The following is a 23,235-nucleotide window of genomic DNA, read 5'->3' as shown; positions in this document are numbered from 1 at the left end:
TCCCTCGCTGTTTCTATCTTCTCTCTCTCCACCCCCCCCCCCTCAACTCGAGGAAGTGATGTTACTGGAAGAAAATAAAAATGCTGGCGAGAAGTCAGCACTGGATGGTAAGATTGCTACTCATTGGTCTTGTTTTGTGCATAGTTTTCAATAATTCCATTCTGCTGGGATCATTTCACAATCCCATTGCTTGACGCCTTCCAAATGACACCTGTCTCTTTTTGTTCCAGAAGGGGATAACCTCATTTATCCATGTTATACCACTATGTTTTTGTCCGCACCCTCCATCAGTTTAAGTCCCCTCAAAGCCCCTTTCCTTAGTTTGTAATCCCACCCAGTTTAATATCAATGGCTAATTCAGAGATAATGCATTCCGTTTGTGCAGCCAAGTCATTGATATTCATCACAAATAGCTGAGAGCCAAGCTGACCCCAACAATCCTCCTCTAATTACCACCAGCCACCCTGAGAAAACATTCAGAAAAACTCTAATAATTGAGCACAATGATACTATGGTGGTACCAGAGTGGCAGATTTTCTGGAATATAGAATGCTATTTTTATTACCACTGCTACACTCTCTTAACTCGTCTTTTGTAGGTGTTACAATGTTATAATAATTTTTTCAGTGGAACTAGGTAAATATGAAATGAGTGAGTGATCTACAACTCCTGTGAGTTTTAAAGGGAGCAAGGGAACTGGGGCCTTGGTGAATTTTACGGGGGCATTTGAACTGGGGTCCCAGTGATTTTAAAGGGAATGTGGTAAATGGGGACCTGGTGAATTTAAAGGGAGTGTGGAAACTGGTGCCTTGGAGAGTTCAAAGGGAAAGTAGGAACTGGTGCCCCAGTGAATGCGGAAACCAAAGTCCCCTTGAGTATAAAGGGAGGGTGAGAATCAGGGCAGCAGTAATGGAAAGGGGTGCTGGAAATAGATTCCTCATGAACATAAAGGGAGTGTGGGAACCAGGGCCCAAGTGATTGGGAAGTGAGTGCAGTAAGCGTCACCTCGTGAGGCAGATACTGGGATTTACGAACAGTTGGAAAACGAGCTATAGAAACAGGTAGCCCTGTACTAAATGTGTTTCAAAAGAATCTATTTAATTATGGGCTAATAATGGGGAAAAAAGCTTATACTTAAATTCTGGAAGAACGCTCCTATACCAGCATTAAATATGTGGATTTCAAATATGTTTGAAACATTACACCTGGAAGATATGAGACTCCTCCTTGCAGGCAAATCAGACCACTTCCAAAAGACGTGGTTTGCATTTATCGACTTATTACAAGAATAAGGTGCATCAGTACTTCAAAAAAGAAATGGTGTCAGGATCTGGTAAGGGGGGAGGAAAAATATGAAGTCCCTTTGCGCGGTTTTTATAATAGAGCTTTGTGTTTTGTTTTTTTTTTTCCTTTTTCCTCCTTTCTTTTCTAGGGTGTATTTCTTAATTCTTTTCTCTAACCAATGGGTCTCTTTTTTTTTCTCTCTCATTGATCACTCTTTTACACCAACACAACTTTCTTTCTCTCACTTTCTCTACTTTCTTTATCTATATCTTTCCTTAAAGCTTAAAAAAAAATGAAGGGGTACAATAAATGTAATAAGATATATCTGGCTTGTACTACTGTAATTTACTGTACTTCGAATAAATAAAAATATTAAAAAAAAAAAAAAAGAAACATAGAAACATAGAAAATAGGTGCAGGAGGAGGCCATTCGGCCCTTCGAGCCTGCACCACCATTCATTGTGATCATGGCTGATCATCCCCAATCAATAACCCGTGCCTGCCTTCTCCCCATATCCCTTGATTCCCCTAGTGCTCTATCTAACTCTCTTAAATCCATCAAGTGATTTGGCCTCCATTGCCCTCTGTGGCAGGGAATTCCACAAATTCACAACTCTCTGGGTGAAAACGTTTTTTCTCACCTCAGTCTTATATAGCCTCCCCTTTATTCTAACACTGGGGCCCCTGGTTCTGGACTCGCCCAACATTGGGAACATTTTTCCTGCATCTGGCTTGTCCAGTCCTATTATAATTTTATATGCTTCTATAAGATCCCCCTCATCCTTCTAAACTCCAGTGTATAAAAGCCTAGTCTTTTCAATCTTTCCTCATTTGACAGTCCCGCCATCCCAGGGATCAATCTCGTGAACCTACGCTGCACTGCCTCAATCACAAGGTTGTCCTTCCTCAAATTAGGAGACCAAAACTGTACGCAATACTCCAGATGTGGTCTTTGATACTTGTATCCTCTTCTGTGGTAACTGCACCGTTTCCCATACTTCCTTCCTCACCCACCCTCATTGTCCTGGACCCATAAATTCCCAATTCCTGTATAACCTCACCCATCTGCACCCTGTTGGATCTCTCATCCCCTGCACCCTGACACAGCCTCAACCACCATCACCACAGCACCAGGAGAACGAGTGATGGAAGGGAGGAACACAACAATATGGGTACAGTACACAACTCTGTACGGGTTTCAGAGGTTATGGGGAGAAGGCAGGAGAATAGGATTAGGAGGGGGAGATAGATCAGCCACGTTTGAATGGCGGAGTCGACGATGGGCCAAATTGCATAATTCTACTCCTGTCACTTATGACCTTATGAACATGATGAAGGATGGAGTGAAACAGATGAGAAAATGGGTGATAACCTGAGTCACTGGTCACATCTTTGCCGCCTCTGTCAGTTTGGATCCTGCATCTCGTCACCCAGACTTTTCTCTTTTTCCTGATGTTGAATACTCAGCAGTTTTGTAATTAACAATTAACAGAATTTTGTTTGCGATCAATAAGCTCCTTGTTTTCAGTTCTTAGAAGAGCAACAATCAAAAAAGGGCGAATGGAAATGATTCACACCGAGTCAAGTGATGACCACTACACTGAAATATCGTCTGTGGGTGAGTCTCTAACGTAGATGAGATTGATGGTGTCATAGCATTATACAGCACAGAAACAGGCCCTAGGGCCAACTCGTGGCTATGCCATCCAATGTGCCGTCTAATTCCATTTGGACCATATCCCTCTAAACTCTTCCCATCCATGTACCTGTAAACTATCTTTAAAACATTGTAATTGTACCTGCGTAACACACTGGAGTAAGTGCTGGAGGAACCCAGCAGGTCAGGCAATACCTCTGGAGGAAATGGACAAGGTGATGTTTTGGATCCTTCTTCAGACTGGTGCCTGTCTTCAGTACCTGGTACAATTGTACCTGCCTTTACTTCCTCCTCTGGCAGCTTGTACCCACCACACACTGTCTGGAAAAAGCTGCCCCTCACATTCCCATTACATCTTCCCGTCACCTTAAACTTATGACACCTAAGGTTGACTCCCCTGCTGTTGCTCAGCTGATTGATCATTAAAAGAATGTGTCTATTTTCCCCTTGTGATTTTATTAACCTCTATCAGGTTACCTCTCAGCCTCCTCCACTCATAAACCTTATGCAGTTTCTCCTTTTATAGCTGAACCTCTCCTGTCCCTGTGACATCCTTATGAATCTTTTCTGCACCCTCTCTAGCCTTGCTGATGTTTGGTGACCAGCCCTGCACTTAATATTCCCGGTGGGGGTCTCCTCAATGTCCTTCAAAGCTGTAACATAACAACCCCTCGTAAAGTATGCCATACTAACTCCATCAATTTGTCTCTTTGTTATGGTCCTCCCTCTAAGAAAAATCTGTTTCCCTTTTTATGCCCAATCCAATCCATCTATCATTCATTAACATGTTCATTGAATCATCCTTCAATCTTCTAAAGACAAAACAATGAGTATAGAAGTTGGGAGGTTATGTTGCAACTGTGTAAAACGTTGGAGAGGCCACATTTAGAATATTGTTTTCAGTTCTGGGCACCATGTTATAGGAAAAATGTTGTCAAGCTAGAAAGTGTACAGAGAAGATTTGCAAGGATGTTGCCAGGACTCGAGGACCTGAGCGATAGGGAGAGGTTGAGCAGGCCAGGACTCTATTCCCTGGAAGATGAGGGGTTGATCTTATAGAAGTGTCTCTTGCCCAGAGCAGGGAAATCGAGAACCAGAGGACATAGGTTTAAGGTGAGGTGAGAATGATTTAATAGGAACCTGAGGCATGATTTTTTAACACAGAAGGTGGTGGGTGTATGGAACGAGCTGCCGGAGGAGGTAATTCCTCATGTGTCTGAAAACTCCATGGTAGTGGGGTGGGGAGATATGCCTCATGTAGTATTGCACTGGTTAAGAAACATTTGAACAGGTACATGGATAGGACAGGTTTTGAGAGATATGGGCCAAACATAGGCAGATGGGACTCGTGTAGATGGAACATGTTGGGTGGCCTCCTAATGGGCAAGTTGGGTTGAAAGGCTTGTTTCCATACTGTATGACTCTCTATGGCAATGCAAACCCGACCCCTGTGACTGTGGGCAATTTTTGACTCTTTAGACCCAGTTTTATTCTTTTTTATATTTTAACTTACTGATATTTCAAAGAGGTCCTTTGTGTTAAGGGTGATCTCCCACCCTCCATCTATGATTGTCTCCTCCTTGATTTGTCCAGGGTCCCCGCTGGCAAGGGCGAGCATCAAGAGCACCAAGTTGCTGGAGGGTTCATCTTACTTCCGCCGTAAGGAGCGCATGCTGCGCATCTCCATCCGCCACATGGTCAAGTCCCACGCCTTCTAGGCAGATGGATCGTGTCCTGGGTCTGGTGGCTCTTAACAAGTTGTTGTGTTGACTCCATCGTCCCACTATTTAGACCAGTTTTATTCTTTTTAATATTTTAACTTACTGATATTTGGTTCTCTCCTCCATCTTCCTCCTTGATTTTGTAAGAGCACCAAGTTGCTGGAGGGGTTCATACTTCCGCCGTAAGGAGCGCATGCTGCGCATCTCCATCCGCCACATGGTCAAGTCCCACGCCTTCTACTGGATCGTCCTGGGTCTGGTGGCTCTTAACACTGTGTGTGTTGCCATCGTCCACTATGACCAGCCTCCATGGCTCTCCAACTTCCTTTGTAAGTATAATATTGCTGGCCCAAAGGTAAAGTCGCCTGTAGGGGAACATTCAGACTGACGATTCTTTCTATGACGTAACATTTGTTTATCCACAAGTTCTGGCTGAAATGCATCGAACCAAATTGGAGGTAGGAAAGACATTGTAATAAATTCCATCTATCCACCTAGTTTCCACAGCCTTACGGCCCTGACAAATCCATTGAAAACTACTCATCAAAACTCATCACCCCAACAGTGTGAAGGAGTGTTCCCGACATCACCCCTGCATGGCCCTCGCTTTAAGGATGTGTCCCTTATTCTCACTCCCCATCATAGGAAATGCTATCACTTTGTCCTGCATTCCCCATTGTAAGAAATGTTATCTCTTTGCCCTATCATAGGAAATGCTATCCTTGCAAACATTCATTATCTCCACACCATGTTTCTAGTGCAAACGTGCCTCAGGATATCTCCCCACCCCACTACCATGGGGTTTTCAGACACATGGGCAATGAACCAGCAAATGAATCTCTGGACCCTGTTTACTCCTTGAACCCCTCTGACAATGGAATACGCACTACCCTCACTCCCCAGGAGATCCCATGCTCTCCCAAGACCTTCTACAGTTGTTATCCCTGGCTCTGTCCAGCTTCCTCTTGCACTAGTTTGTTTCCTTTTTGGTGTGTGCTCTATATCTACCGGCTGGACAAGGAAACTAACCCTTGAGCCAGGGAAGCCACATGGGAGCTACTTTCGTGGTCCCACCTGTGTGCTTTTTGATGTTGGAGCAAGGTTTTTGCCTTTAGACTGTAGAGATACAGTGTGGAAACAGGCCCTTCTGCCCACCAAGTCTGTGCCGACCTGCGATCACCCCGTACACTAGAACTATTCTACACTGGGAACAATTTTTACAACTTACCGAAGCCAATTAAGCGGCAAACCTGCACGTCTTTGGAGTGTGGGAGGAAACCGAAGCACATGGAGAAAACACAAGGGGGGTCACAGGGATAACGTACAAACTCCATACAGCCAGCATCTGTAGTCAGGATTGAACCCGGGTCTCTGGCTCTGCAAGGCAGCAACTCTACCGCTGCGCCACCATGCTGCCATGTCCATTCAGTATCATTTAAAGAAGGACATGCATTTCTGAAATGTCTTTCACAATCTCAGAATGTAGAGAGGACAGATAAAGAGATAACATTTTCTTTGATGGGGAATGCAGGACAGAGGACACACCCTTAAGGTGAGGGTTAGCCCATGCAGGGATTAAGTCAGGAGCACCTCAATGTGAGCACAGTACTTCTTGAAAGATGATTTCATTATGTGGCCACCTGAAAAGGGAAAGGTGTATGCATTTTTACCCCAGGAAGGTATTCCGCTGAAGTCTGCTAATGTTGCATTTCATGGACCTGAAAGCTAATTATTGTATTGGCTCAAAAGTCTGTGATCAGGGAGGAGGTGGAGGAAGAGTAATGGGTAGCTGCTCCAATTCCTGTCAATCGGAACAATCACGACTCCCAACTCTTTACAGTCATTATAAATGGTGCGCTAATGGGAGAGAAAAGTTGTTGAAGGTACAACATTTGACAATGCTTTTTTGCCTTGTAAATGGGAGCTTTAAGTTCTAAAGATATGTTAATAGTCATGTGCCAAATTGTAATAGATGGTTTTCAGCACAGTTAAATACAAGACTCTGGACTTTAAGCAGATAGGGTAGGGGACTTTCTTAATTGGGAACAGTCTAAAACATTGGTGATTCAAAGAGACTCAGAGACCCAAGCTCCTCTATCATGCATCTACCTCCTGCCCCCACTATCAATCCTCCCACATAGAGGATTACTATGAATTACCGTGGGAAGTACGAAAAATAATCAGCAAGGTGGAAAGAGCGCTGACTTGATATCGGGAGGAGTGGGACACAAGAGCAGTAGAGGCTCTGTTACAGCTGAACAAAACCTTGATTTATTGCCCTCGATCAAATAGGTGATAAATGTTATATGTCAAAGTTAAAGTATTTGCCACCAGGGCGGCAGGGTGGCGCAGTGATAATGTCAAGAGTCAAGAGTCAAGAGTCAATTTAATTGTCATTAATGTTGCTGCCTTACAGGGCCAGAGACCCGGGTTCAATCCTGACTACGGGTGCTGTCTGTACAGAGTTTGTACATTTTCCCAGTGACCGTATGGGTTTTCTCCCAGTTCCTCGTTTTCCTCCCACACTCCAAAGATGTACAAGTTTGTAGGATCACTGGCATAGGTAAAAATTGTCCCTACTGTGTAGGATAGTGCTGGTGTATGGGAATCACTGGTCAGCGCACTCGGTGGGCCGAAGGGCCTGTTTCCTCACTGTATCTCCAAACTAAACTATTGTGAGCACTCCTGAAAAGGCAAGTGCCTTGGAATTACCTGAGCTCTTGGAAAACAATATAAATACCGATGTATTTGTTTATCATGACACCTGTATCACAGAGCCCGCACTTGGCAATAAGTGGTAAGACTCTCTCTGCTCTGTGCGTTGGGATCCTGTGGCCTGAAAATACTGCAGTTTGAATGGAAAACATTTACTTCACAGACTGTAGCCTGCCACCTGCCGAGACAGGAAGCACTGCTGTCCCTCCTCTTCACCAGCTCGCCCATCCTACCCGACCTCACCTCATCCCATCCCACCCCGAATCCCTCAAAAAGCGTCACCCAGGGAAACAGGCCCGAGCTGGCTGAGGAAGGACTGGGCGGCAGCTCTGTGAGGGCATGAACTCTGGAACGGTTTTACGGAGACTGGGGCTGCAAACGGGATCGTGCTGTGCCTCTCACACCGTCTGGTCTCACTAATCCGTCCCATTTCCTTTTCTCAGACTATGCCGAATTCACCTTTCTGGGTCTCTTTCTCTCCGAGATGTTTCTAAAGATGTACGGCTGTGGTCCTCGACTGTATTTTCACTCCTCCTTCAACTGTTTTGACTGTGGGGTGAGTTCTCAAATATCCATCTCATCACAGAACCTTCCTCCATTATGTCTATGAGCAGACCAGTGCAGTACTGTGTGCCTTTGTTTGGGAGCTGGTGCCTGCAATAGGTTGTTATTAGACCCCAGCAATATGTGTCAGTCCCTCTAGACTTGTGTAATGGCATCTGCTATTAGTTCGTGTCGTAGTGTATGGAAATGCCCAGTGTCAGATCAGAACGTACTGTGGGGTCGTGTCAGATATGAGATCCCAAAGTTCCTCTGACTGTCTCAAGGATCAGATGCCTATAGTTGAGTTCAACTGTCTGATATCAAGCATCTACTAAATAACTGTGTAAGTATTGTTACCCTGCGGGCAGCCTGGTCTCAGGCTGAGTCTGGTCTCAGTTCCTTGGCGTATTGTACGACTACGATCGATCCTGAACATTATGATTCTTATTCCCTTTGGCATTGTATGTCTGTGTCTCATATCATACATCTTTAATGCAGTGGTATACAACATTAGCACCAAGTTAATGTTGGCAATATTAGAAAGGGAATGATAATATTCGTAAGGGCATCAAAGGTTACGGAGAGAGAATGAGAATGAGGTTGAGAAGCAAAAATAGATCAACCATGATGGAAAGGTGGAGCAGACTCAATGGCCAAATGGCCTAATTCTGCTCCTATATCTTTTGGTCCTGTGGTCTTAAGTGACAATGCCGATAACCCATGTCTTGTTGCATTGTCTTGCTGCCCATCCATCACGTCCTACTGTACAGGCAGGACAATCCCTCTGGAAATGCAGCAGGAATGGAGTCACCCTGGGAATACTCTCTTTGACTCCAAACCCCCTGAAGTGTTATGGGGGCAAGATCAAACACTGGCAAGGAAATCAACTGTTCGTTAACATCCACCATCCTTTCTTACCTGTTGAAACAGCTCTCCTTCAAGGGACAGAGGACATTTTGGGTCAGGACGCTTTTTAAGACTGTTCGTATCCCTGTCCAATTGCTGCTCGATCCATTGAGTTCTGACAGCAGGTTGCACTTTACTCAAGACTTCAGCATCTGTAATCTCTTGTGTTTTCATTTAGAAGGCCCACTCAACTTCGAAACAGTTAGCAGGAATTTATTAAGGGAAGGTTGTGTCGAACTAGATTGATTTCTTTTTTTGAGAGGGTTGGTAAGAGTAACATGATGTTTAGTAACAAGCTACTGTCGTAGCGTGTTATTGTGCCCTGAATTAGATTCCTGTTTTATGGTCTATTGGTATCTGTTAGCAGATGTCTGTGCTATTGAGTGATTACTTCTCATCGATGTTCAAGTCAAGTTTATTTGTCACATACAAATAATAGTCATCAGGTAGAAAGATGTGGAACGTGTAGGAAGGAACTGCAGATTCTGGTTTACACTGAATATAGACACAAAATGTTGGAGTAACTCAGCGGGAAAGGCAGCATCATGGAGAGAAGGAATGGGTAACGTTTCGGGCCGAGACCCTTCTTCAGAATCTGGATAGTTAAGGGAGGGATATTCCGATTTTGTCTGGATCAGGGAGGGGGAAGTGTTTGGAAATATTGATGCACATTAAGGCAGATAAGTCTCCAGGGCTTGATGGGATCTATCCCAGGATGCTATTGAAATCAAGGGAGAAGATTGCTGGGTGTCTGACAAAGACTTGTGCATCTTTGTTAGTCGTATTTGGGATACCAGAATATTGGAGGGATAAAAGCCTGGAAGCTACAGACCAGTAGCTGGGGAACCAAATATAAGGCGGCTGGGATTAGCATAGATTGGCTTCACAGTCAGAATGGATGAGCTGGGCAAAAAGGGCACGTTCCATGATCACATTGAATGGTGGTGCTGACTCGAAGGGCTGAATGGCCTACTCCTGCACCTATTGTCTATTGTGAGCCTTACATTAAAGATAGGAGAATTGATGGAGAAGGTTCTGAGATCCAGTATTTATGATAACTTGGAAAGGTATGGACTAAGTAGGGGAACCAAATGTAAGGCAGCTGGGATTAGCAAAGATTATTTTCACAGTCAGAATGGGTGAGCTGGGCTAAAAGGGCATGTTTCTGTGCCTAATGATTCTATGATTCTGGTGACAGTTCCCTCCAATGTTATGTGACTGTGCCTGATTTGGTATGGACTTGAGCAAGGCTATTAATAAGGTCTCACCTGGCAGGCGAGTCACAAAAGTAAAAGGTCACAGGATCTAAGTTTGGGTCAGTGGCTCAAAGCAAAAGGTAATGACTAAGGATGGACACAAAATGCTGGAGTAACTCGGAGGGTCAGGTGGTATCTCTTGAGAAAAGAAATAGGTGACGTTTCGGGTTGTGTCCCTTCTTCAGACTGGGAGTCAGGGAAGAGGGAAACTAAAGATATGAGGAGGTACAAAGAACAAATGAATTAAATATATGCAAAAGGACAAATCAAAGCCAGCAACAATGGTCAAGGAAAGGTGAAGCCCACAATGGTCCATTGTTGGCTGCAGAGAAGGTGATAACAAGTGAAACTAACAAGTGAAAACAGTGAAACTAAACAGGACGACAGTGAAACTAGTACTACGACTAGGGTTGTGGATGACCGGAGAGAGGGGCGAATGCAAGGGTTACTTGAAGTTATAGAAATTAACATTCATACCGTTGGGTTGTAAGTTGCCCAAGTGAAATAATGAGGTGCTGGTCCTCCAATTTGTGTTTGACCTCACACTGACAGTGGAGGAGGCCCAGGGCAGTAAGGTCAGTGTGGGAATGGGAAGGGGAGTTAAAGTGTTTGGCAACCGGGAGATCACGTGGGCCAAGGAGGACTGAGTGAAGGCGTTCAGCGAAACGATTGCCCACTCTGCGATTGGTCTTGGAGGCTTTTGTGACTGGAGAGTTGTTAGCAGTGGGACTCCACGGGACTCAGTTTCCAGCCCCTTTTGTTTTTATAAAATGTGTTAATTAATAAGTATGACCATGTGCTTGCCGGTAAGAAAGAAACATTTTACTGTGGGAAGATAGAGACTGTCTGGTCCATTAAGCTGAAAAATTGCAAATGGAATTAAATCTGAGCAAGGGTGATGGAATACATTTGAGAAGTGCTGCAAGGCAATGGAATGGATGTTAATTGAGTGATGTGAAGGAACAGAAGGACCCTGGAGTATTTGTTCACAGCTCATGCCGGGCACCCATGTAGAACAGAGACCCATCAGCAACAGCAGAACTGATTCACAATCTGCTCAAGCAGATGTGGTATTGTATTGCTGTGTCAGTAATAATTTCCAGTTCTCCGTGGCAGGGACTATCTAACTCAATGTTTAAGAAATGTTTAGACAGGTACATGAATAAGACAGGTTTAGAGGCGAAGGCAGGTGGGACTAGTATAAATTGGACATGTTAGTCAGCGTGGGTAAGTTGGGCAGAAGGGCCTGTTTCCACACAGTATGACTCTATGACTATAATCTGCCAAAGTCTGTATAGGGCTGAAGAGACAGCATAATGTGCCAGAGGACCTGTCCACCACTGCAGCTGCTGGCCACGACAAATACCACATGTCTTCAAGGACAGACTGAATGTGGAATCTCTTGGTTTCACCACTATAGTCAGTGAGCAGAGGCCTTCCTGAGGTAACTCATAGCAGCAACTCTCATGCAAGCACCAGGCGCTGAACTAAAGCCTGACGTCATTGCTACTGGCTGGAGCAAACCTGATACGCACACTGTACAAGCAAGAAGACACTTAAGGAGGATGTCATAGGTGGAAGGTCTAATATTCCCTTTCTGTGTCCATAAGGAATGACGATTCCTCCAGAGGAGATCAGTAAGGCTATAATAACTTCACACTGTCCAGCATTGGCAAAGCGCTGCAGTGTGTTTCATCCACTTCAGCTTTGATTCTATGCATTGCTGCCTTTCCCAGATTGGAGACAATAAAGCATGGAGTTATAGACAATGGTAATATTCCACAAGTCTTGGAAAGAATCAACAGGCATTGCGATCGTCAAGCAGGGGAACTGAGCCTGAAGAGCTACTGGCTGATTTTGTGGCTTGTGACAAAGCTTATAAAGCAGCTCATTCTTCAAACCACAGGGACCGTTTCTGCTGTTTCTCCCAGCTATGAACAGGCAGCGTTTCACTGCCCCGCACAGAGACCTGGTGACCAAGCTCTAACATTGACATTGTCCGCAGGAACAACTCCTGCTCAGGATCCCCACACTGCGGCCATGTAGCAAATTATTTTGCCAGCTCTAGGCATTTTCAAGCACATCATGTTGCATCTGCACAAAATATTTGTGGAACTGTATTTGGAGAATAGTGTTGGGTCCTGGTCACTGCACCACAGGAATGATGTGGTGGCTGTAGAAAGAGTGTGGAAGAGATTCACCAGGATGATGCTTGGAATGGCGGGCTGTAGTAACAAGCAGATACTAAACAGGCTGGGTTTATTCTCATTGGAACTTAGAAGACTGAGGGGTGGCCTTTCAGAGGTTTATAAAATCATGAGATACATAGGATGGGTAGTCATAATCTTTTTCCTAGGGCAGGGGAGTCTAGAACTAGAGGGCACAGGTTTAAGGTGAGGAGAGGGGGAAATGTAAGGGAGATCCGAAGGGGTACGTTTCTTTCAAATAGAGGGTGGCGAATGTGTTATACGATCTGCCAGAGGAGGCAGTGGAGACAGATGCAATTACTGTACAACATTTTAAGAGACGTTTGGACGGGTACTTGGATGGGAAAGCTGAAGAGGGATATGCTGGCAAATGTGTTTAAAGGAGACGGGCATCACGGCTGGCACGGATGAGATGGCCCAAAGGGCCGCTTCTGTGCTGTACCATTCTGTGATCCTCTCAACCAAAAAATGCAAATGTCCAGTAGAATGAGATCAACAGGGCAAAGCTGTTAACAGAATCCCTCAAGGGAATGTGTGTCCTTAGTTTTAAAATCTTAAATCTTACTTTCAAATTTCTGCGTGGCCTTGCCCGTTCTTTAGGACCTCTCTCATTTATTTGTTTTTTCCAACATTGAATTGTGAATCCTCTTTGAATTTAACCATACTAGTAACGGCCATTGTGACTTTGGTTGTCAAGGCACCAGGCTCTGCAATTCCCACCCTGTACCTCTCTCTTATCTCTCTCCCTTTCCCAATTAATTACCAAGTTTTCGATTATTTACCCAAAATCTCTTGTCTCTGAAGCAAATTCTGTTTGATAATGCAGTTGGGGACTTTCCGTGACGTTAAGAGCTACATGACTTTATCAATTATCAGACCATGTGAATCAGGAGTGACTATACCCGATATCAAATCTATATACTGTAGTACTCTGAGAATGAATGTACTTTCTGATCCTGAGTTCCCGTCGCTATGCTCAACAAGAGAATATAACAAAAAATGCTGGAAATATTCCAGGTTTGGCAGCATCTAACTCATCTGACAAAAAAATCTCTGACATGAAACATTGAGTCTGTTTCTCTCCCACAGATGCTGCCTGTGTTTCCAGCAGTTTCTGTTTTAATTTCAGATTTGCCTTATCTGCAGCTTTATTTGAATTTCAACAGGATCCCTCAGTACAGACTGGGTATGTGATTTTACTGCCTAGAAATAACTGTAGATGCTGGTTTACACCAAAATAGACGCAAAATGCTGGAGTGGGCCAAGCAGCATCTCTGGAGAAAAGGGAATAGGTAACGCTTCGGGTCGAGACCCTTCTTCAGACTCAGAGTCAAGAAGTGTTGCAAACTAAAAAACGTCACCTATTCCCTTTTCTCCAGAGATGCTTCCTGACCCGCTGAGTTACTGCAGCATTTAGTGTCTATCTTTGATGATGCTGCCTCACTGTCTTGTATTGCATCCCGCCATACCATGAACGCTGCTGCTGCATTGTTGTAACTGGCACTCTCCTCTGCTAATGCTCGAGCACTGGAATTCACTGGAATTTAGAAGGATGAGGGGGGATCTTACAGAAACATATTAAATTATAAAATGACTGGACAAGCTAGATGCAGGAGAAATGTTCCCAAAGTTGGGGGAGTCCAGAACCAGGGGCCACAGTCTAAGAATAAAGGGGAGACCATTTAAAACTTAGATGAGAAATAACTTTTTTGCCCAGAGAGTTGTGAATTTGTGGACTTCTCTGCTACAAAGGGCAGCCGAGGGCAATTCACTGGATGAATTTAAAAGAGAGTTAGATAGAGTTCTAGGGACTAGCGGAATCAAGGGATATGGGGAGAAGGCAGGCACGGGTTACTGATTGTGGATGATCAGCCATGGTCACAATGAATGGCCTACAAGGGCCAAATGGCCTCCTCCTTCACCTATTTTCTATGTTTCTATGACTGTGCTTGGTATCAGATGCTTCCGAAATGTTGGGTGATGGCTGTAGCACTCCCTGACTCTATCTGCTTTAATCTTCCTGAATTAATGTAAGACTGTGTTGGGCCTCATATTACAGTGCCTCTGTATAACTCCGTCTGGTATACGTTTCCTGTGGAATTGTGTAACGATGTTTATTGTCAGATATCTATGGGAAGCAGTAGCTTGGTGATTAAATTATTGCTCTGTAATCCAGAGGGCTGGAGTAATGGTCTGGAAACATGAGTTCATATCCTTCCATGGCAGCAGGGGAATTTAAATACTGTTATTAAATAATTAAGCATAAAAATATGATATTAATAATGATAACTGAAACTGGCCGATTGACAAAAATGTCCATCTGGCACAAGACTGGCCTCCAAGGAAAGGAAATCTGTTTTGATTACCAGTCTGGCTCATACAAGAAGCACAACAAAGTGGTTGACTTTTAACTGTGCTTTGAAATGGCCCCATACTGAGACTTCAAAACGCAGTCAGAATAAAACACAGAGACCACTAGTCTTGGCAGAGGCAGAAGATTTAGATTTTGCAAAGGCACACTAAGACGATTTGATTTTGAAAAATCCTTCTCACCAACGTTTGATGAATATCCTGAATTGCAAGTGGGGTACTGGGGCAACACAGTAGCGTACCGTAGAGTTGCTGCCTTACAGCGCCAGAGACCCGTGTTGAATCCTGACTATGGGTGCTGTCTGTATGAAGTTTGTACGTTCCCCCTGTGACTGCGTGGGTTTTCTTCGGGTCCTCTGGTTTCCCCCCACACTCCAAAGACGTAGGTTAATTGCCTTTAGTAAAATTGTTAATTGACCCTAGAGTGTGGGATAGTGCTTGTGCGATAGGGCGATCATTGGTCAGCACGGACTCGGTGAGCCAAAGGGCCTGTTCCCATACTGTATCTCTAAAGTCTAAAAGTTCCCCCACAGCATAATGATATAGCAATCCTTGCGGAATCGCACCTTCACGGCAATGACCCACGCTCTTGTATCACATCCTCCGATCACCAGAGGTAGCAGTGTACAGGTCCTCCCCATGTTTTAAACACCCAACTTGCGTGAAGCAATCCTGTGGGAGGCCGGCGGGATGGATTTGCCAGCTGCTGCAGGGATGCAGGCCTCTGCCGCTATGGGACAACTCAGTTCACAGCAATGAATTACTTCCCCTGGTTTAATTACACTTTGCCCTTGGTTGGTCTCCGTTTTTATATATATTGCTGAACTATTCAGGTTACAAACAGTCCCCAGGAACGAAGCCCTGTCATAACCTGGGGAGGACCTGCAGCAGGAAGTGGCCACAGAATTTTCTCTGATCCTGAAGTCTCTTTGCGCAATGACCATCTCTTAGTATATGCTGATAGTTGACTTCAGGAAGGGAAAGCTGAAGGTCCATGAACCATCTTCTTTGGTGGGATGGTCGCAGAGAAATGCAACAGCTTCAGGTTCCTGGAGTGAGCATCTCTGGTGATGTGTCCTGGGCCCAGCACATCTCTGGTGATCTTGTCATTGGCTCAGATGATCTCTCCTTGGCCCAGCGCATTGATGCACTCGCAAAGAAACCTCATCGACAACATCTCTTTCCTCAGAGGTTTGAGGAGATTGGGCATGTCACCAAATACTTTATCGGACTTCTGCTGATGTACAGTAGAGAGCGTACTGACTGGTTGCATCACAGTATGGTTTGGTAACAAAAATGGCCAAGAACAAAGGAGGCTGCAGAAAGTGGTGAACATTTTCCAGTCCTCACAGGTATTAATATTCCACTATCAAAGGGATCTGCAGAGAGCTTGCCTTAAGAAGGCACCTAATATTTTCGGCAACTTATATAATTACTCCTCCTTTCTCCACTTCTCCTAATAGTCAGTTGACCAGTTCCACAGTTGGGAACGATGCATCCTTCTTGGCATCACACCATCCTTAGCCAACAATCGGCCTGTCGGAGCCCCCCTGATGTCATCTGTTGCTGACCCTGATTTGTCCTGCTCTTTTCTTGCTGCCAGTTCTCACCCCCTCCAATCAGTCTGAAGAAGGATCCCGACCTGAAACATCACCTATCCATTTTCTCCAGAGATGCTGCATTACTCCAGCACTTTGTGTCTAAGTTTACCCGGATGGAGGCTGCCTGGATGAGAGGGTATTAGCTATAAGAAGTTGAATGAACTTGGATTGTTTTCTCTCGAGCAGCAGAGGTTAAGGGGAGACCTGATAGAAGTTTATGAAATTATGACAGGCATAGAAAGGGTCGAATATTTTTCCTGGAGTGGAGAAGTCAAACACTGGAGAGCACAGCTGTATAGTGAGTGGTAGAAAATTTAAAAGGGACACGTAAGGCAAACATTTTAAATGAGACTGCTGTGTAGTCTGTGGTATGCACTGCCAGGGTTAGTGCAGGAAGCAAATATAATTATGGCATTTAAGAGGCTTTTAGACAGGCACCTTAATAAGCGGAAAATGGAGGGACATGGATCATGCACAGGAAGAAGGGATTCATTTAATTTGCCATCATGTTCGGCCAAGACATTGTGGTGCAAGGGGCCAGTTCATGTGCTGCACTGTTCCATGCTTTATAATAAGTGGCATCACTTGAAGTTACAAATGAAGGGACTGTCCCTGAATGAAAAAAGCCACTGTGTCTATTTATGTAACTCTATTGTACTGAGGCATAGTGTCTAAAATCATAAACTCATTATATTGTGTGACTGTCAGGAATTATGAATACATAATATATAGTGACAGTTTCTGGAATCATAAATACATAACACTGAGATATTATATCTGCAATTATATAAATATATAAGAATCAGTGACTGTGCTTGGAATAATATACCAAATACACTGACTGATTGTATCTGGAATGAGAAGCTTGCATTACTGAGTGTTGATGTAGCCCATAGTATTCTGTGACTGTGCCTGCAATCATCAACTCCTAATACTAGATGATATATGTACCAGATATGTTCAGAAATATGTGGGGTGAAATCTGGCATCTTAAAGGCATAATATGAGTGACTGATAGAGTTATAGAGATACACCACACAAGGTCTTCACTCTGACCATTGTTCCAAATCTATACTAATCCCATTTACTAGCACTTGATCTGGAGCCTCTTCTGCCTTGGCAATTTAATGGTCTTCCAAATCCTCCTTAAATATTGTGAAAGTAGCTGTGTCCTTCGCATTCTCGGGCATCTGGATGAGAAAACTATTTGCCCAGATTCTCTCCGACTCTCCTTTTAAACCAACATCCCTAGGTTTTAAACATCTCCATTTTGGGGAAATGTTTCTCACTATATTTTATATTGCTCATATCATATCCCACATCTGCCTCCATTTCTCCAGCAGAAATAAGCACAGCCTTTCCAGTCTCTCCTCATAATTTAAACTTCTATCCCAAGCAACATCTTGGTAAATCCTCTAAGTTCTTCCAGGAGCAACCACGTCCTTAATATAATGCGATGAACAGAACTGCACACACAGTGGCCTGACCTATTGGACCTCCCGTCCCTAACATTTTAGCTCTGGCTAATGATGGCTAGTAATTTGATTTTTTTTTTCACCACCTTAACTACCTGTGCTGCCACCTTTGCAGATCTACAGAGTTGTACACTAAGGTCCCTTGAGTGCTGTCACATGACAGATCTTCAGAGACATGCACACCCTGGAACTTGATGTTGCTGCCTCTCTCGACTATGTATTAATGTGAGGATTGCAACCATCACCTGGTAAACCAGATGCTAAATCATCTGGATTTCTTACTGAAGAGATAGTGGATGATCAGAGTTTTACTCCTTGTGATTTGAGCTGACTATCTCCTGTCAGTTGCTGGCTGCCCATCCAAGGGAACAATGTAATCATTAGAACCTCTGACTTCCTTGTGTGATGGAGCAGACAGCATACAGATCTGTTTCTGTTGGCGCTGTACATGAGGTATGAAGGTCATGTTGAGGAGCGAAGGTTGCTTGTGTGTGATTTATTTAAAAATGGAACTGCTTCCGTGCGGACTCAACCCTGTGAGGTCTACTGTGGGTCCAGTGGCAATGCGTCTCGTGACCAGGCCTTGATGCCTGGACATTGACACTCAGACAGGTGGACACGCAGGGAGAATCCAACTCACAATCTGAGCTTGGCCATGCATTCGCTCAAAGACAAACACACAGGAGACAGGCTGAAAACTCTTGTTCTTTCTCCCTTTTTCCATCCAACATTGTATGCTGTTATTCCAGGTGTACAGTGGTCTTTTTTTGCAGGTATTAGAACTCACTGTGTGTGTTAATGTGTGGTGGATCAGTTATACTGTTTGATCTCGCGGGTGGCAGGTCCTTGCAGTACAATCTGGTATCAGATACGTCCATGTCATGGCAAAGCTTTCACAAATGCTGTTATTTATTAAGTCTGCAGGCAGGTCTGTTTGCCAGTCTCTCTCCAGGCCTATCTACTTGTCTGTTCCCCCAAGGGTGTCTCATCCTGTCTTCCAGCTTGTATTTCATTCTTTATCCCAATCTGTGCATCTGCCTGTGCTGTGTATCCCAGTCTGTTTCAGTCAGAGTGCAGCCTGCATCACTGTACTTACCTCAACCCTCTCATGTCCTGTACCCTGGTCTATATTGCAGTCTATGTCTCAGCCCATGTCCCAGACTGTACCAAGTCTATCATTGTCTCTCCAGACTTGTATCCCAATCTACATCCCAATCGATGTCCTGGTGTCCATCTCTAATTCGATCCTTTGCTCAGCAGGTTATTATCGGCAGTATATTTGACGTGGTATGGACGGTAATTCGGCCAGAAACATCATTTGGCATCAGCGTGCTCCGCGCGTTGAGATTACTCCGAATTTTCAAGATCACAAAGTAAGTAGAGACTAGACCAAGGGCTTGTGTCAGACCTCCCACGCAGGGACCACCCTCTCAATTGTTCCCACACTCTGGCAGCTCCCACGCAGGGACCACCCTCTCAATTGTTCCCGCACTCTGGCAGCTGCTGCTGACTGCAACTTTCAATAGGGAAGCTAGGAATTGAACCGTTACTGCGGTCTGCCTTCATGGAACAAGGCAAAAAACAAACTTGCAGAAGCACCAGAGAATAAAGATCCAGCGAGAATGAGGAACTGAAGGAAATAAATGTTGATTCATAAAAATAAACTAAAGGTAAATAAATCAAAAGGAGATGATAATCGTTTCCCCAGAGGTGAAAATGGAGTAAAAGCCCTGGATTTCATTCAATATTTCCATAGATTCTGGAATAATTCCTGTGGATTAAAGGGAGCAAAGGTGATCTCCCTATTTAAGGAGCAAGAAGGCAGGAAACTCCCAACCTGATGGCTCAGCATTAGTAGCAGGGAATGTGGATTGTAATAGAAGAATAGCTATTGTACAGAGACGGCATGGATGTACGAAAGCAAAATTACAAGAGGGAATACTGGAAATATTCAGCTGGACATATCGCAAGTGTGTGAAGTGAAACAGAATCAGAACTTCAGGTCAAAGATCCTACATCAGAACTGGAAATGAGACAAAATAAGTTTGTTTAGCTGCATGGAGTAGTGGAAGGCTGTGTCTCTGATGCTGTAAAACCAGGGTACCATGCTGTGAGTGACATCAGTTAGAGATTGAGAGGAAATATTGAAGTTACCAAGTAAAAAGACTTGGAATAAGGAATAAAGTCCTAGCCTGTCCAACCGTTCCCCATGGCTCAGGCCCTTAGGCCCTGGCAATATCTTCGCAAATCTTATCTGCATTTTTTCCAGCTTAATGACATCCTTCCTATAGCAGGGTGACCTAAACAGAACAGTACTCCTGGTGTGGCCTAACCAATATCTTGTGCAACTGTATCATAATGCCCAAACCCCCCTGACTGATGAAGATCAAGGTAGCGAAGGCCTTCTTTACCACCCTGATGCCACTTTCATCCACGTTCATGGAACTGCATACCTATGCTCCTAGATCCCTCTGCTCTGCAACACCTCCCGAGCCCCTACCACTGTGAAGGTCCCCCTGGTTTGACTTCCCAAAATGTAACACCTCGCTCTTATCTGCATTAAACTCTATTAGTTATTCATAAGCCCAATATTGCCCTACTTATCAAGACCCTGCTATCATTTTTGATAACCATCTTAAATGTCCACAGCACCACCTATTTTAGTGTCATCTACAAATTGTCGAATTATGCCTTGTTCATTCTCACCGGAATCACTGATATGAACCACAAACAGCTATGGGCATGGCACTGATCCTTGAGGCACACCACTAGTCACAGGCGAGTGGTGGACCCCATTGACATCACCTTCCAACTCCTTACCACAGAGAGGTATAGACTCTTCACTGGCTCAGTTTGGGGGAGCTGATGAGAGTGTGGGGGATAGATGACAAGGAAAATTGGTGGGGAAAAGGAATCCTCTTTGGACTAGCATGGATTTCTGTTGTAAGGAAATACAGAAAATACAGTCCCCTACAATAGCTCAAAATCAAGAATAAAAAAAATCAAACAAGCTGAGCCAACGTGGTATTGGTATTGGCTTATTATTGTCGCATGTACCAAGATAAAGTGAAAAGCTTTTGTCTGTTTTATCCACTCAAATAAAATCTTGCTATCCTGGGGTATAATCAAGCCGTATAGCATTATAGTGACAGGTAAAAAGTGTAGTCCACAATGAGCTAGGTTGGAAGATCGGGATGGTACCCTGGCATATGGGAGAACTATTCAGTAGACTGTGTAGGAAGGAACTGCAGATGCTGGCTTACACTGAAGTTGGGCACAAAATGCTGGAGTAACTCAACAGGTCAGGCAGCATCTCTGGAGAAAAGGAATAGGTGACGATTCGGTTCAACACCCTTCTTCAAACTCTTCAGGGTCTGAAGAAGGGTCTCGACCCAAAACATCACCTGTTCTTTTTCTCCAGAGATGCTGCCTGACCCGTTGAGTTACTCCAGAATTTTGTATCTAAGTTCAGTAGTCTGATAATAGTGAGGACGAAGTTGTTCCGGAATCTGATGGTACAGTACATGCTGGCAGTTTTCAAGCTTTGTATATTCTACCTGATGTGAGAGGGGAGAAGAGAGAATGACCAGGGATGACAAAAGTCTTTGATTATGTTGACTGCTTTCTCTAAGCAATGTGAAATGTAGACGGAATTGATGAGGGAAGGCTAGTGTGTGTGATGCTTTGAGCTACATCCACAATTCTCTGCAATTTCCCGCGGACTTGGGCACAACTGTTCCCAAACCAAGCTGCGACACATCCCAATAGTAAGCTTTCCGGGGTGCATTTGTAGAAATTAGTACGAGCCATGGGAGACATGCTGAACCTCCATAATCTTCTGAGTTATTAAAGGTGTTGGTGTGTTTTATTGGCTGTAACATCAATTGGGTTGGACCCAGATGAATTGTTGGTGATATTTACCCCAGGAACTTGAACCTCTTGACCATCTCCACTTTGGCATCATAGATGCTGGTTGGGGCATGTACATCACCTGGCCTCCTGAAATCAATAACTAGCTCCTTTGTCCAGCTGACATACCAGGTGGATAACTGCCATAGACAGAAATCAAGTTACCTAAAGTTGCAGAATTCAATATGAAGTTCAGAAGACTGCAACATGCCCACCCTCCCTGCAGCTCAACTAGTTTCTTCTGTTTCCTTTTGAGTTCTGACATTTGGTCTTCAACTTACTGTTAACCCTGTTTCTCTTCCCACAGATGCGGCCTGACCTACTGAATATTTGTAGAATTTTCCATTTATTTAATTGGATTTCCCGCATCTGCAACTTTTTGATTCACACTAAATGTTTTTCTCATCGTCTGGAAAGTTTGAGGATGTAACTCACAAAATGGGTTGAGGGGAACTTGTGGCTGTGATTTATTTGGATTCTTCGAAGGTTTTTGATAAGGTCCCACTTTGATAAGGTTCGTCAGCAAGATTAGAGTGGGTGGAATCAGGGATAATACATTGACATGAATTAAGAATTGGTTAAATAGAAAACAAAGGTTGAAAATAAACAGGTCCGACATGGGTTTGTGGGCTGTGACTCGGGGATACTGCAGGAGTACCTGGGGCTCCAGATATTCACAATCTGCATCAATAACATGGATGATGGGACCAAACATTTCCAAGTTTGTTGATGATATTAAACTAGGTGGGATGGTGAGTAGAGAGGAAGATGTAAAGGGGCTTGAAGGGGATTTTCACCAGCTGACTAGAACAAAATAGATGCAACACAATGTGGAAATTGTGAACATCCATTGATGCACAAAACAACAGCAGAGTAGATGATAGCAACAGCTCCTTGCTGGATCCCATAGAACATAGTTAGCTCTTCACACTTAGTTAACCCACAGAGGCAGCAACTGCTTTCTGGATCCCATACACTGGTACTAGCTCTTTATTGGAAGTATTAATCCTTCACTGCTTATCCACAGTGGCATCATTTCCTCCCTAGTGTCACAGTGGTGCAGCAAAGGGACCTACTGACTCAGCTCCAGCAGCCTGGGTTCAATTCCAACATAATGATTGTGGAGTTTGCATGATCCGCTGGATGCTCTGGTTTCCTCCCGCATCCCAATGACACGCTGGCTAGTAGGTTAATTTGGCTCTATCTAGTGTGTGTGCTGGAAACAGAATCTTGAGTCATGGAGTGTGAAACAGACCCTTCAACCCAACATGCACATGCTGACCAAGATGCCCCATCTAAGGAAGTCCCTTTTGTCTGCATTTGACTCGTATCCTTGTAAACCTTTTCCATCCATATACAGTACTTGTCCAAGTGCATTTTTAAATGCTGTTATAGTACCTGCCTCAACCACTTCCTCTGGCAGCCCATTCCATACACCTACCATCTTCTGTGAGAAAAAGGTTACCCCTTGGATTCCTGTTAAATTTTGTCCTCATCATCTTAAAGCCATGTTCACAGTTCCTTGAATCCCTTGCCCTGGGTAAAAAAAACTCTGTTCATTCACCCTATCTATTCCCCTCATGATTTTATA

At 44.2% G+C, this 23,235-nt stretch overlaps 2 protein-coding genes across 3 annotated transcripts in view; both read left to right on the top strand.

Moving 5' to 3' along the window:
- The first annotated feature begins 55 nt into the window (after positions 1-55).
- Positions 56-4,659, top strand: LOC129700654 (probable voltage-dependent R-type calcium channel subunit alpha-1E). The gene is made up of 3 exons (XM_055641235.1): positions 56-107; positions 2,813-2,902; positions 4,535-4,659. Exons 1-3 carry the CDS (start codon positions 59-61, stop codon positions 4,657-4,659), a joined length of 264 nt encoding a protein of 87 aa, XP_055497210.1. The 5' UTR covers positions 56-58.
- A 157-nt stretch (positions 4,660-4,816) lies between these two features.
- LOC129701081 (probable voltage-dependent R-type calcium channel subunit alpha-1E) overlaps positions 4,817-23,235 on the top strand; it is a 142,093-nt gene continuing 123,674 nt past the window's right edge. For both annotated transcript variants that reach the window (XM_055642040.1, XM_055642042.1), the window contains exons 1-3: positions 4,817-4,991; positions 7,821-7,933; positions 18,996-19,108. In XM_055642040.1, coding sequence (XP_055498015.1) covers positions 4,856-4,991; positions 7,821-7,933; positions 18,996-19,108 — 362 coding nt within the window. In that variant the 5' untranslated portion in view covers positions 4,817-4,855. The remainder of the gene's footprint in view (positions 4,992-7,820; positions 7,934-18,995; positions 19,109-23,235) is intronic.

This window comes from Leucoraja erinacea, chromosome 10, assembly GCF_028641065.1.
Source record: "Leucoraja erinacea ecotype New England chromosome 10, Leri_hhj_1, whole genome shotgun sequence".
In the NCBI taxonomy this organism is placed as follows: Eukaryota; Metazoa; Chordata; class Chondrichthyes; order Rajiformes; family Rajidae; genus Leucoraja; species Leucoraja erinaceus.
The sequence above is the reverse complement of the archived record's forward strand: the minus strand, read 5'-3'. Positions and strand labels throughout refer to the sequence as shown.

Coding starts and splice junctions, on each gene's coding strand:
- LOC129700654 (XM_055641235.1), top strand. CDS start 59: ATGTTACTGGAAGAAAATAAAAATGCTGGCGAGAAGTCAGCACTGGAT. Junction 108..2,812: donor CGAGAAGTCAGCACTGGATG/GTAAGATTGCTA, acceptor CCTTGTTTTCAG/TTCTTAGAAGAGCAACAATC. Junction 2,903..4,534: donor CACTGAAATATCGTCTGTGG/GTGAGTCTCTAA, acceptor TGATTTGTCCAG/GGTCCCCGCTGGCAAGGGCG.